This window comes from Chelmon rostratus, chromosome 15 (genome assembly GCF_017976325.1).
Source record: "Chelmon rostratus isolate fCheRos1 chromosome 15, fCheRos1.pri, whole genome shotgun sequence".
Lineage (NCBI taxonomy): Eukaryota > Metazoa > Chordata > Actinopteri > Chaetodontiformes > Chaetodontidae > Chelmon > Chelmon rostratus.
In genome coordinates this window covers 14,428,745-14,441,429 of record NC_055672.1, presented here as the reverse complement: position 1 = coordinate 14,441,429, position 12,685 = coordinate 14,428,745, and the positions used below count along the sequence as shown (strand labels likewise).

General features: G+C 45.7%; 1 protein-coding gene across 2 annotated transcripts in view; it reads left to right on the top strand.

The window, feature by feature from the left end:
• Positions 1 to 12,685, top strand: part of kif26ab (kinesin family member 26Ab) — a 68,276-nt gene that overhangs the window by 18,792 nt on the left and 36,799 nt on the right. For both annotated transcript variants that reach the window (XM_041953849.1, XM_041953848.1), the window contains exon 3: positions 8,493 to 8,969. In XM_041953849.1, coding sequence (XP_041809783.1) covers positions 8,493 to 8,969 — 477 coding nt within the window. The remainder of the gene's footprint in view (positions 1 to 8,492; positions 8,970 to 12,685) is intronic.

The following is a 12,685-nucleotide window of genomic DNA, read 5'->3' as shown; positions in this document are numbered from 1 at the left end:
TTTGTGAGACACAAAGCGTGTCACTCTCTGAGATAATGCTCTGCAGACTGGGAGTGGATGGGGTAGCCATGCTCTGCACAACTCACCTAGGCTCAGGATGATTCGTGCTTTGCTGTAGGAGCACAGTTAAGGACCCGGAGTGGTGGGCTAACCTTTAGCTCGTTCTATAGTCCCTACAGCTTTGTGATGCTAATCAGTTAGCCTGTTGCTCACACTTCCGCGCTGGCACATGGGCCGATAAGTGAAAATTGAGATATCTGCCAAATAGAAAAGTGCCATGCTCAACAATAACCACTTACAGAGTCTCATTATGTGGCTTCTGTGCAGAGACTGAATCTATAGAGTGACTCCATGTACAGAGAGAGAGTGGGAGGCAGACCGAAACTCCAGCAACAGAAAGCTCCAGTATTTATCCATATGGCAGCTTGCCAGCATAATTACCACACTGTCCATTCCAAGGGGAAAGTGGAGAGAATAATTGTTGCAGGATACTCAACATTTCACCTGTCATCACTTTAATACCGCTCTATTTCCACGACTGCGTAGCTGTGTATTTTCGCAAAAGTTGTCTGGCATGAAATATTGCAATAGACATATAGAATGAGGCCAATATGCTCCTTCTAGATCCATATGTTTATGTGCACTGCAACTGTGCTGCCTGGCATGAAAAAGTACTTAAATGTTGATTTAAAAATGATGAATTCTAATCATGTTGTTGATGTGTAGACTGAGATTTTTTTTTCCATTATGGGATCTGGAGGATGTTGATGAAGAAGCCATATGCAATTACTACTGTTTGAGCATGAGTGACTCCCCTTGCATTTTCCCCTCATAATTAACCGTTCTCATGCACACTCGTATGTCACACTTTACCCTCCGTGTGGCTGAGGGGGTCCTCCGATGGAGCTGCCATAAGCTTTAGCAGCGTTTTGTTTACTCTGTAAATAAACTGCAGGGAGCTGGGAGTGCTCTGTTTTCCAGTCAAAATGAGAAGTCCTCCCATAGAACAAACCGCAGTGAACGCAGCTCTCTTGGTGTGACAGTTCAGACAGAGGAGGAGCAGGTGGCTGTCATCACTGTGTATAGACTGAATAGAGGTTTGAAATACAAGTGAAGTAGTGGTTTGGGCTGTTGGAAGGAACTATTGTATCAGGATCCTCTGCTCTACATTGAGTGTTTCAGAGTGGGCTCTAGACAAAAATAGATCTCTCAATGAGCTCCAGTGGATGATTGGAAATACTAAATACTGTTTCACTTTCACTCTGCACACTAATGAGGACTTTGCAAATACATGGAACAGTGGTGAAATTTTGATTCTGACCATATATGCTCAGCTTTAGCTTTAGAATGCAAGCGGCCATATGCTTTTACACATGCATCATTTTGAAAAATAGCAGATTCAGAGGAGAGGAACAAATGTTAATCTCTATTTTTCATTAGCCATGTGCTCTGAGAATGTGCCAAATGATTTTTAACCCTCTTTTCAACCTCCAGTCCCCCGCTCCACCGTTTCCTCCCCTCCTCTGCCCGTGCTTTCACCTGCAGTTTACAGCAACACCTGCCTCCTGCCTATCCAGCTTGCATGTTGAATATTTCATTATGCACTCATTTTGGTTCGTTTCCACAGCTAAGCCTGGTTGGGGAAAAAGAGAAACTACCTTGAGAGCATCTCAGAGCCAAAAAAATTAGCCATTTTAATTAGAAGTGTGCAATTGTTGGTGCGAGCGTATAGAAGTGCAATCCACTGTGTCCTTGGTGAGGAAAGCATAACAAGCAGCCCTGCTGCTGTCTGACTCCACAGCAGCTATGGGCAGGGAAGTGGAAAATATTTGAAGAGGGAAAAATATTTTCATTCTTCCAGTTTATCTAGTGAAGCAGCTGAGCATTACTTTTCTCACTGCTGAGAGACTTTAGCTGGCATAGTTCATATTGTTCTCTCTCCAACCTAGAGCATTGTTTCATCTCTGTGAAATCAGGTCCTTATTGAGTTAAAGTGACCATCATTCACCAGATGCCCAATGAAGACGTCTTTCTGGCAGTTGCTAAAGTCCTTCACTCTCCCGCTGGTGAGTCCAGGCTGGACCTCCCAGCGGTCTGACCTCGGCCAAAGCCGATGAAAGCCTGACGGATCTGGGTCTGAGACAGTGAAGGCTGCCTTGGGTCCACAGACGAGAGAGGGAAAGAGAGAGATGGTGGAAAGGAGGGGGGAGAGAATGAAGTCTGTCCAAACACTCTGAAAGGGGCTTGTTTTCTTTATGTGCGTGAGTGAACAGGAAAAGGTAATTAACTGGCCAAGTGGCGAAAGGCTGGAGTGATGGATGGGTGTGGTGTAAAGAGACAGCCACACAAGGGGAGACACACACACACACACACACACACGCACGCACATGTTTCACCTATTTCTACTTCTAAAGCTGGCTTTAGTTAACCTTTTATGTAATTTCAATGTTATAAAAACATGCATGTGAGGCTCATTCTGCCCACAGTAAGATGAGCTACAAGCACTGACACCCTGATAAACAGCCCGACCATATGGAGTGGTGACACGTCATTATAAGAGGTCATTAATGTTTGCAGGGTGGTTTGGCAAAGACTCACGAGTGCTTACGCCTATCTATGTTTAACCTAAGGGTCAGCAGGATGTATGGTCTTTTTTTTTTTTTGATGGACAGTGACATCTGTTTTAATGGATGACAGGAGAAGCTGTCGGCTGTGTACAATGCACTGCATCCAAGTGAGCCCAAAACAAAGCGACATGTCACACAAAATCTTATCAAGATATTCTAAAAAAACGTCACAACTGTGTTTTGCAGTAAATCTTATGTGTTTCATTCGGAATGGCAGGTTTGTCCAACCCTGTGATCGTTCATCAGAGGATGTGTCGCTGTGATGTTTTGGACAGGTGGGGCTTTCTTGTGTGGAAAGTGTCACCAAGGGGCAAAGCCTATTTGCATTTTCTGTCAGCAGTTCACTGACAGTTAAAGGGAGGAAAGGGCTAAATCACACAGGGCAGACAGAGTGACATCTGTCCCTGTAAGCACCGCATGGGCAGATGCTTGATGCAGGGGGACTTGGCTGTTCATTTAAGGGAATACTGATGCAAAACTCTGATGTGCCTCTCTAAACAAGGTAATCGTCTGTTTTATTTAAAAATGAGGAAGTTTGTTCATTGTGATGTGTTGTTGACTTCGTAAGTAAGCAGTTTGTCTTCAAGATAGTTGCAGAATTTGGTAATTCTGGCTTATCTATTTCAAAAGAATGTCATATTTATATAGTTTGGAAAGATAAAGCTTTTGACCATAAGTACATTGAATATTCAGTGTGTCTTAATTCCTTATTACTATTTGGTGCACCTTTGCTTAACAATAAGGTTTTGTTCAGTTTAGAATACTTGGAATCACAGCAGAGTCAGAGAGAAACAGGGGCGGTGAGACAGCAGCTCATGAAAGACGAGAGCAGAATCGATTTTTGCCATCATATCTCTCATAAAAGCATAAAATAAGATAATGGGAGAAGAGTCTAAATGTAGCCTCACTTAGACTAAGGCCAAATTTCACAATAGAAACGCTGGAGAAGGGGCAGAGATATTTCATGATTATTTGATGGAATCTCATTGTGCTCCAATAAAACCTCCAAAGAGCCACGAGGAATTCATTACTGCCGCTGCGTATGTTTTGTCTGAGGCGCTATTCTCAGGTCGGTAATGACAGTGCTCTTGTGTTGCTGCAGATACTGTTGCCTTGTTTGGGGAAAGTCTTATTACAGGTTTGTTTAATCTTGTCAAGTCAGCAAACAGGGGCAAGCATCTGTTTGATGTGATTTGGTGAGCCGTCCCATTTTGTGTTCTACCGAAGGCGTTCCCACAGAGTTAAGTAGCATGCTAGTGTGACATCCTGAGTCATTGTCTTCTCTGCCTCCGAGCAGGCAGTGGTTAAATTTAATGGTCTGTATCCCAGATCTGCCGCTGCACTAAAAGCTCTACCTGATATCTAATCAGAGTCTCAGGCCTTCCAGCCCTCTGCTCCTTCAGGGGATCTGAGTTAGGTCGGCCAGCTTGGGAGGCGAGTGAGAGAGGTGGAGGTGGTGGGGATAGTTGAGAAGGCGCAGGGGGCTGAGAGGGATTACACCGCTGGATGTGTTGCTTTTATCCTGGGAATGTAATCTGCCTTAATGCCCTGTGCTCACCCGGGGCAAGGCCAGCAGCTGTGCTCGTTTTTCTCCGTCTTGGCTGTCAGAGTGAGCCAGGCTACCTGTGGGAAAGCAGGCCTGCTGGAGGCTCTCGTCCTCACCCTGGGACCTGGACTGGGCTCCTGCAGTTTATTGGGGGCCAATCCCTTTGAGACTTATAGAGACGTTGTGTGGTTAAGGTCAACACTGTCTCAGGCCAAGTAAACAGGGATGGCATCCTTACAGGGAAGCAGAGGAAGGGAAAGTCAGGAGTTGAAAGGGCATTAGATTTGGCAGCTGCTGTGTGGTCTCGATTTTACAAGAAATGCAGTCATAGGAAGTACTTAAGATTTGTAATGTGTAAACAGGGCTGGTGCTGGTGAGAACAGAGTTTAGTGAGGACAGATATAAAGCAGCGTGGTGTTGTCCTGACTCTTTTTGTGGAATGTTTCCATGCTAGCAGAATAATGAAGGAGAAACCTGGAAGGAAGGGGAGGAAGACTGAACAATTTAATCTTAAAGTCAACTTTCAGGAGTTAAACTGGCCCGTGTTTCCGTTAACTAAACTGTTACAATGAACACGGAGGATCAAGGAATAGTGAAGCTCTCATTGCTACAGCGCCAGTTCTGGACTGATTCTGGGCAAACTACACTATGGCTGATGTGAGAAATAAGAAAGTAAACCACTTTCACAGAACGCGTCAGACTGTTAGCGACTTTATGAGCCGACGCACGTCAGAACTTTTCACTTTATTTCTTCAGCGTCATGGACGTTAACACAATTTTGCTTCATTTCTCTCTCTGCCACTGCTGCAGTGGGTCATGGGGAGCTTTTATGTCTGGGAAAATCTGTTGGGCTCAACTGGAATAGAAAATATGGCTTCCCAGAGTATTTTACTTTCAGTGGAGCGTGCCTAAAAGTGTCTCAGCTAGCGAGGGGCTTCATGCATTTCAAATCACTATGACCTTCCCTTGATTTAAGTCAGCTTGCTACTGTATATCTGGCCTGGTGCTCCACATCAGAGGCACATCGGACGCTGAATGCACAAACAGTCAGATGGCAGTTTCACTTTGTCTGGTTAGAGAAAAAGTGCACTGGCGAGACAAAGTAAATGAGGTGTGATTTGAGGAAAAATCCTGTGTGACTTTGCCCGGTTCCATCTGCACGCGATGGAGGCACGGGGGAGAAATTGTGCTCATCTTTCTCCCTGTCCCCTCATCCATAAGTGGTTACGGCTGAGCTTGTTTCCATCAGCCTCTGGGCATGGGCTGTCTGTGATGACACTCTCCATCAACCCAGAGAGACAGTCAGTTAGTTGGGTGGCTCTGTCTCCTGCTGCTGCCGCCCTGGTTTTCATCACAGTGAGTGTGAGGGACAGAGACTAACTTAGGTCTCTAAGGGCCGTGAAGGGCTCATTCCACAGGCAGGGCTTTCTCTCCCCAGCACGCTTGGCACACCTCCTTTCCATAATAAGGCCATAGCATCTGACTGCATTTGTCCCCAGAGTTTAATAAAGATCAGTGCTGACAGGCAGTAAACCAACACAACCACCCACAAGCCTCCAGGCAAGGGCCACAACCCCGGCCTGCCTCCTCCCACCTCTCTTTCTCTCTGTCCTCTTATCCTCGCCCGTGCAGTTTGACTCTCTCTCTACGGACACACCTCGGGCTGAAAACCTAAACCATCTCCCACTTGTACAGAACAATGGCCGAGGAGTCAGAGCCCTGAAGTAGCTCCACGCCTCTCTGCCGACGGGAATACTTTGAACATTTGGATTGTGTTGGTGCCGTGCATCACATACTTCTCTGAAGCAGTGCCACTCTTCACACCCACTTGCACCTGTCAGTAATAGATCATGTGGATGATAAAAGAAACAGCATGGCTTTGGGGCTGGGTGCACTCATCTATCATATGTTTCGTGTTTTCCACTTCATGCTTGTGCACAACCTCTCAAGCAGTTAGCCTGAACGTCATGGCACTAACATAAGAGTAAACTGTTAAAGCTTGCAACTGCATGGTGACTATTTATTTTTACATCCAGTGCGCCTCTCTGAGTGATGCGTGAAATATCTACCGATCTTGAAGCTCTGTTTTGATATCCTCTTCTCCACCTCTTATATACCGTATAAAGATGGAGTCAGTGGCCTTCAGGCTCGTCATACACATATCATTCTCTTCCACATCCTCAACATCATCATCCTCCTCATCATCAGCACCATCAACCTCATAAGCCTTGTGGCCCTGACCCTTTATTCACTCCACTGGGCATAAAGCTTACAGACAGCTTTACAGGAGAAGCCCGCTCTCTAACCTCCAGAATCCTCACTGAATAGCAGATGGGCTCAGCTTTGTGTGTCTTTTTATTAGCTCCCCTAAATCAACACCTAACAATGCACGGACAGAGAGAGGGAAATTGATTTCTTGCATCTACCAGTGCCCCGAGGTGGGTAAGGGGTGGTCGGAGGGTAAAGGGTGAGGGGTGATGGAAGGGCGGAGTTGACTGGTTATGACTTGGCTTCAATTTCCTGTCTAGGAAGCATGTGCATGAAGCAGGACCAGACTGGGGAATTAGCAGCCAGTGGTGCTCGCATTTCACTCCAATATGTTATAGATTCTTTCATCTTATTCCCGTTGAACTGTCCAACCCAGCGTATAAACATCCTGCCTGAGCAGAACAGGAGAGATTATTCACGTGTCAGGATTTAGCAGCTTTTTCAAGCCCTATCATAGCATCATATATCTGTGATAAGCTTCTTACATTTAAATCTGTTCATCAATGGATTGTACTCAAGCATCAACTACATATAACACTGCACTTGATCTACCCTTAGCCAGTCATCAGCCCATCAGAGTTTCTCCTTCAGTGTGAGATTTATGGGATTTTCTTCATCCTGAGTGTATTTCCTAGTTGTGCTTGCCTCCTGTCTGTGCATTTCCACGTGTAAAGTAAGTAGACTATATAGTAAACCATGAACCAGAACCACTCAGTTAACATCAGGCCAGTCCTTTGCATGATTGTCCCTTAAGTAAAGTGTTGACATGGAGATTATGCTTATCCATCAGTGTACATTGAGTATAATTCAGTGGATGCTGCTTTCTGTCCATTTCTGAGCATAAATGAAATGCACAGATGATACATTCGCTTCATTTTCTGTAAGTCTGCAGGAAGGTTGCGTGATCATACTATTAATTTTGTGGGTGTTTGCAGAGAAAAGGTCATCTAAAAGTCTTTGTATTGAGCTGCTTTCATGGGGAGGAGATTTAGGGTCCCTCAGCCTGCCACTCTGGGTCTATTGGGTTTGCTGTATTAAGTGACACTGCATTAGGGCAGAGGATTGTTGTTTCCCCGCTACTACACTCCTCCTGATCACCTCAGAGGTTCCATGGAGCAAAGGCCTCATAAACATTTATGTATGGGCTGTGGGCTCATGTCTTAGGCCACGACTCCACTGGGCAGAAGCTTAGTGCCCCTTTATGCCTCTTAAGAGACTGTGTTGTCTGTGTGTCTGTGTATTTGTGTGTGTTTATTTCCCTAAAACAAAGAGAAAGTTATGTCCTACCCTCACTTAGGATTTGAATAGTTCACTGATGCCTCCAGCTTCCTGGAGGAGGTATTTATTTCCACATTTTGTAGCTTATCATATGTTTTCATGCTGGGACACTTATCATATGTAAATGCATGGCTTTGGGCGCAAGAGTCCCCTCAGCTGTTGTTTTCTTTTGTCATTCCTCCCAAGCAGAGATGGACACCCTAGGGAGCCTTCTTAGAGACAAAGTGAAAGGACAAAACTCCACTGGACACCTTCTCTAAAAGCAGTAATAACACGAAATCTGCTCAGCCCTCTTCTTTCTAAAGCTTCACAAAATAAATAAAAGACACAATTCACTTGTTTTTTTTTCACGAGGAATGTCTCGGTAGGATCTTAAACTAATCCCTCGGAGCCTTATTTTAGGGTAGTCTCCTCACGTTTGGCTTCTTTGGTCTCAGCTCCCCAGCACACACTGTGAAATGAACACACGCCTGGTGAACCTAATCAGCAGTCTTAAGTTGCATGCAGGCAAAGCATCTCGCTCTAAACAAACAACCATCTTGAAAAAGAGGAAGTGGTTAGATTAGGGAGTGAGGGTCCCGGAGGGCAGCCAGGGACCACACTGCTAGCAGACCAGTGACACGCCTGGAAAATGTGAACAACATACAGGAAATCCGTTCAAAAGAACAGATAGTTAGATACGCTCGAGATCGACTTGCTGCATGCTTTGGGTTGTGCATGGGTACACTATGCATAGAGTTAAAGGCTCTCTCTTCTGTGTGTTTACTCTGCAGGACCCTGGATATGCAACCTTCCTGTTTGAGCAGCTCCAAACACCTGGGAGCCATGAAGCTGGTGTCAGCTGTTGCCAGGTGTGCTCCACACCTCTCCACCAACTGAGGCAGGAGGCCTTGCAGACGCTCCACGCTCCCATCCTCGCCTTCAGCTCAGACATGGCAGCCCTGCCCACTACATCCTTTCTACCACAGCCTGCTAGATTCACTGTGTCTTCCTCTAGCGTCCATGCAAAACAGCTGTCCAAAGGCCAACCAGTTGCCCACTCTGTCCTGCCCTTGGGGGAGCGGCACAGGGTACCTGGCTGGTCGCAGAGCTCCTCTGTCTCTTCAGGGCCTAAGACAAGCGTCCAGGTGACAGTGGCAGGAGGGCAGCTCAGTGGATCCCTGAGCTCTGTCACCATTCAGGCACAGCAGTACCTCGAGGGCATGTGGAGCATCTCCAGGGTCAACAACTTCCTCCCTCAGCCTGACCCGGTATGCCTTTAATGTGTCCTTTTTCACCTTTCTATTACATTTTATGCATTTTCATCCATTTACAGCAACTTAGGAACAGGAGCTCAAATTCAAGTAACAAACAATAGCTAGCAGCTAGCTGCTTGGTCTAGCTCATTAAGTGCCCTTTTGAAGATTTGAGGGCCATAAGACTTCAACGTAATAGATAAATGAGAGTTTTTTTAGGGCAATTTACTCATTTCGGAAAGTGATAATGTTCCAAATAATCAACCAAAATGAACAAAAATTAAAAATGAAAATTGATGAAAAACAAATTCTTCAGTTTGCTCCAAAGCGCTTGTCAGGTTAAGTCTTGTCGCTGCAAATACAACATTTCAAACCTTTAGAGGAAGCCCTGCAGAGGATCAGAACTCTGCAGGAGTGTTGACCTCTCATTCCTCAGTAGTCATGGAGCCTGAGTGACCTGAGGTCAGAGGTCATCGCAACACTAATCTGCTGACCTCCTCCTCAAGGGCATTTCAAATGACCACCCCACAGCCTCACCATAACTCTCCTCTCATGTTGGGTAAGCATTAGTCTGTGCTTTGTTTGATGTCTAAGAGGAAAGGTATTGAGTTTTGCCGTGGGTGTCATGGCATTGATCATGCTGTACCTTGTTTAAAGTAATTTATTTGCACATTTATGCACCTTTTACTCCAAGATAGGTTTTGCAGTAAAAAGGTGTAAGTGTTGACAGTGATTTCTACCATTGTCATGCATATTTCTGGCTGCTGATATGAAGGTGTCCTTTTTACTGATGCTTCTCCTCCTGCATTGACGGGACCATTTGGTTTCAGACCTCATTTACAAACCACTGTGACATTCTTCACCAGGCAGGCTCAGTGTACAGACCAAACAGCATGTGCTAGCATCTAGCGCCTGCACTTCAGTGTCTCCCATCAGATATATAAACTGTAAATTTCTGTTTTGTGTAGATAACTGCACTCTCTTAAAGGTCTTGGCAGTGTTATTCCTTCCTTTCTGCTTGACAATTGAAGACAGATTTTCACTCCTCCCTTTTATGTCAACAAATGCCTTTAGAGATGGTTTATGGGAGGCCATCAAAAGCTTTTAACTGCATGTACGCAATATAGCGCAAATCAAAAGGCCTGGCACAGCAGGGAGAGGCTGACTGGTGTTCTCCATCTATGTGTCTAAAAGCAATTAGTGGCCCTCAGAGCTGGGATGAGTTGCTCAATGCCACATACTGTAGCTGAGGCTAGGGCCCTCTTTGGACAGAGAGAAATGTCCCTCCAAGACATGAAGTTACAAACACGGCAGAAATGGGTGTTATTTTCTCAAGCTTGTTTCTTTCATTAAAGCCAGATCCTTCAGGATGACAAAAACACACACACACTCTCGGGGATTGGGAGTTACGCCGCGCCGAAAGGCACAAGATTCAATTCATTATTGCATCTTGGTTTTGTTTATTTATTTATTTTTGTGGAAAGCATGCAGTGTCGTTCAGACAAAGAAGCAGAGATAGACTTTGTGTGTGTGTGTTAGACCAAAATCCTTTAGAGTGTCTGTGAGGGAGCCTGAGGCGCTCCCACACACAGCCCATTATAGGGCACCTTGAATCCCCCATTTGGGAAAAGGCTATGGTTAACATCTGGAATGATGTTTGTGGTCAATGGAATTGAAACTGTCTGGCTCCCTCTTTGTAACTGGCTGACACTGCTTCATATGGGTGTAGCTGCTTTGAATCTTGCAAATGGCACACAAATGCACTTTTCTGAGACATTCATCGTTTGCAGGTCTAGAACCCGATGTAATATCCCAACTTCAATCAGCTCCAAATTCATAAACCCTTAAATAATCCCTGCTGTTATTGGCTGTTTGAATAAAGAGCTTTAAGCAGTTAAGGTGCTTCAGAAAACCACATTGCAAGCAGTGTTGCTGCTATTCCAAACAAGAAACTGATAGAACCCAATCCGTGATTCTCCCTTTGCCTCATAAAAGACACAACCACATGTGCGCTAATCTACAGAGACCAAGTGCTCTTGACCCATGAGGGTTTCCGTTCTTGGCCCACTGATCCCTGCTGCAGTGGCCTGCCCCGTTACCAATTTGAAGCCCAGCAGATGATCTTGGCTTGCTGCATCTTTGGTGCAGCTGGGCTTGCATGGCAGTGTGCCACAGAGAGTGACGATGATAAGAGAAGAAAAGGATACAGGAAGGAAAGGGGTGCAGGCTTCTCAGTCTTGCCAAGTTAGAAAAGCATTTACAAATTTGCAATTATGTTTTGGTATTAGCTCATAGACAGAACATTTTCTATCAGGAGAGCTGAATGTCAGGGTGACAGCTAGTTGTTAGAAGTCAGTTCTCACCTCAGATGGTTTGTGTTGGCTGCAGAGGCCAGCCAAGCACGACAGCCAGATTAACACAAGGCCTATTTCAACGCAGCAGTAATCGTCTGTTGACCGCAGGGATCAGAGGTCACGGGGGAGTCCTGGTACTCTCAGTGGCTGAGGAGTAGATGGACTGCTGATAGGGTGCTGGCCTACCCTGTTCACTTCAGACTTCACAGGAAGCACTTACCCGAACTCTTTTTCTCTCTTTTGATTCCCTTCTTCACTCTCTCCATGATGTTCAAATCTCTTGCTTTGTCTCCACGCCCCCTCCCCTTTCTGCTCTTTCTCATTTCCAGTGGCAAACCAAGGCAAAGGGATCAGGGAGGGCTGGGGGTTAAAGGGTGGAAGGCCAGCTCATTACTGACACTCGGTACAAACGGCTGAGCACACACGGCTCCACTGACACGGCCTAATTACCTGGCCAGGGGATAGATTGTACTTTTCGGGCTGAACCAGGGCCAGTCCAGGTCCAAGGCTACAGAGAGCAGCTTGGCTGTAGGACTTAAGTCTCCATTCTTAATACCGAGGGGAATCGTCTTTGATAGGCACTGTGATGTGCACAAGTGTGTGTGCACCTATATGTGTGTTTGAATCCGTAGTTTATCCATTTTGAGCCCACACCCCAACCCGCCTACGCCCAGCTGTCCTTGTATGCTGAAATTCGCTGCCACTTGATTTTAAAACTGACTCTACCCCGGCTCAATCGGTGACAGATTTGATGTGCTATACACATCAGCTTCCTGTACGGCTGCGTGTGAAGTGCCTCAGTCTTTCGTGCCAAAAGTGTAATGAGTCTACTTCCCTGGTATGTGCAGAGTTCCTAACCTGTCACCGACACCAGCATGGTGTGAGGCTTTCCGCTCTGGCATCTGCAGGAGGATCTGTATTTGGCTCATTTCAGTTTGCAGCCAGTTTTTTCTCATGGTGTCCTACTCAAGCTCTGACTTCACACAACGCCGCGTGATATCTGACTTAACCTCCATGATGACGTCTCGAGAGAGCAAAAACCAGACCTGCAGACCCAAAACAAGGCTGCGATTCGTAACTCTGATAACAAGCTCAAATGGAAGAAATGGGAAAGTGGGGATTCATGGAGCACTGGAGGTCCACTGTTTGACAGATGGCCAGTGAAGCTTTCCTGGGAGAAGATAATGCACACATGCTTTAATATAGCAACACATTGTGCTGCATGTTAAGCCAACAGCAGTGGCAGAGCAATAGCCAAGCCTCTCATGTGAATGTCAGAATGTAACTGTGTCCTCACATCCTGATGTATAGCATTCACATGTCAGGCTTGGCATATAAATAGTGCAGCTGTCAGCCGTGTTGACAAATGGCAGATAA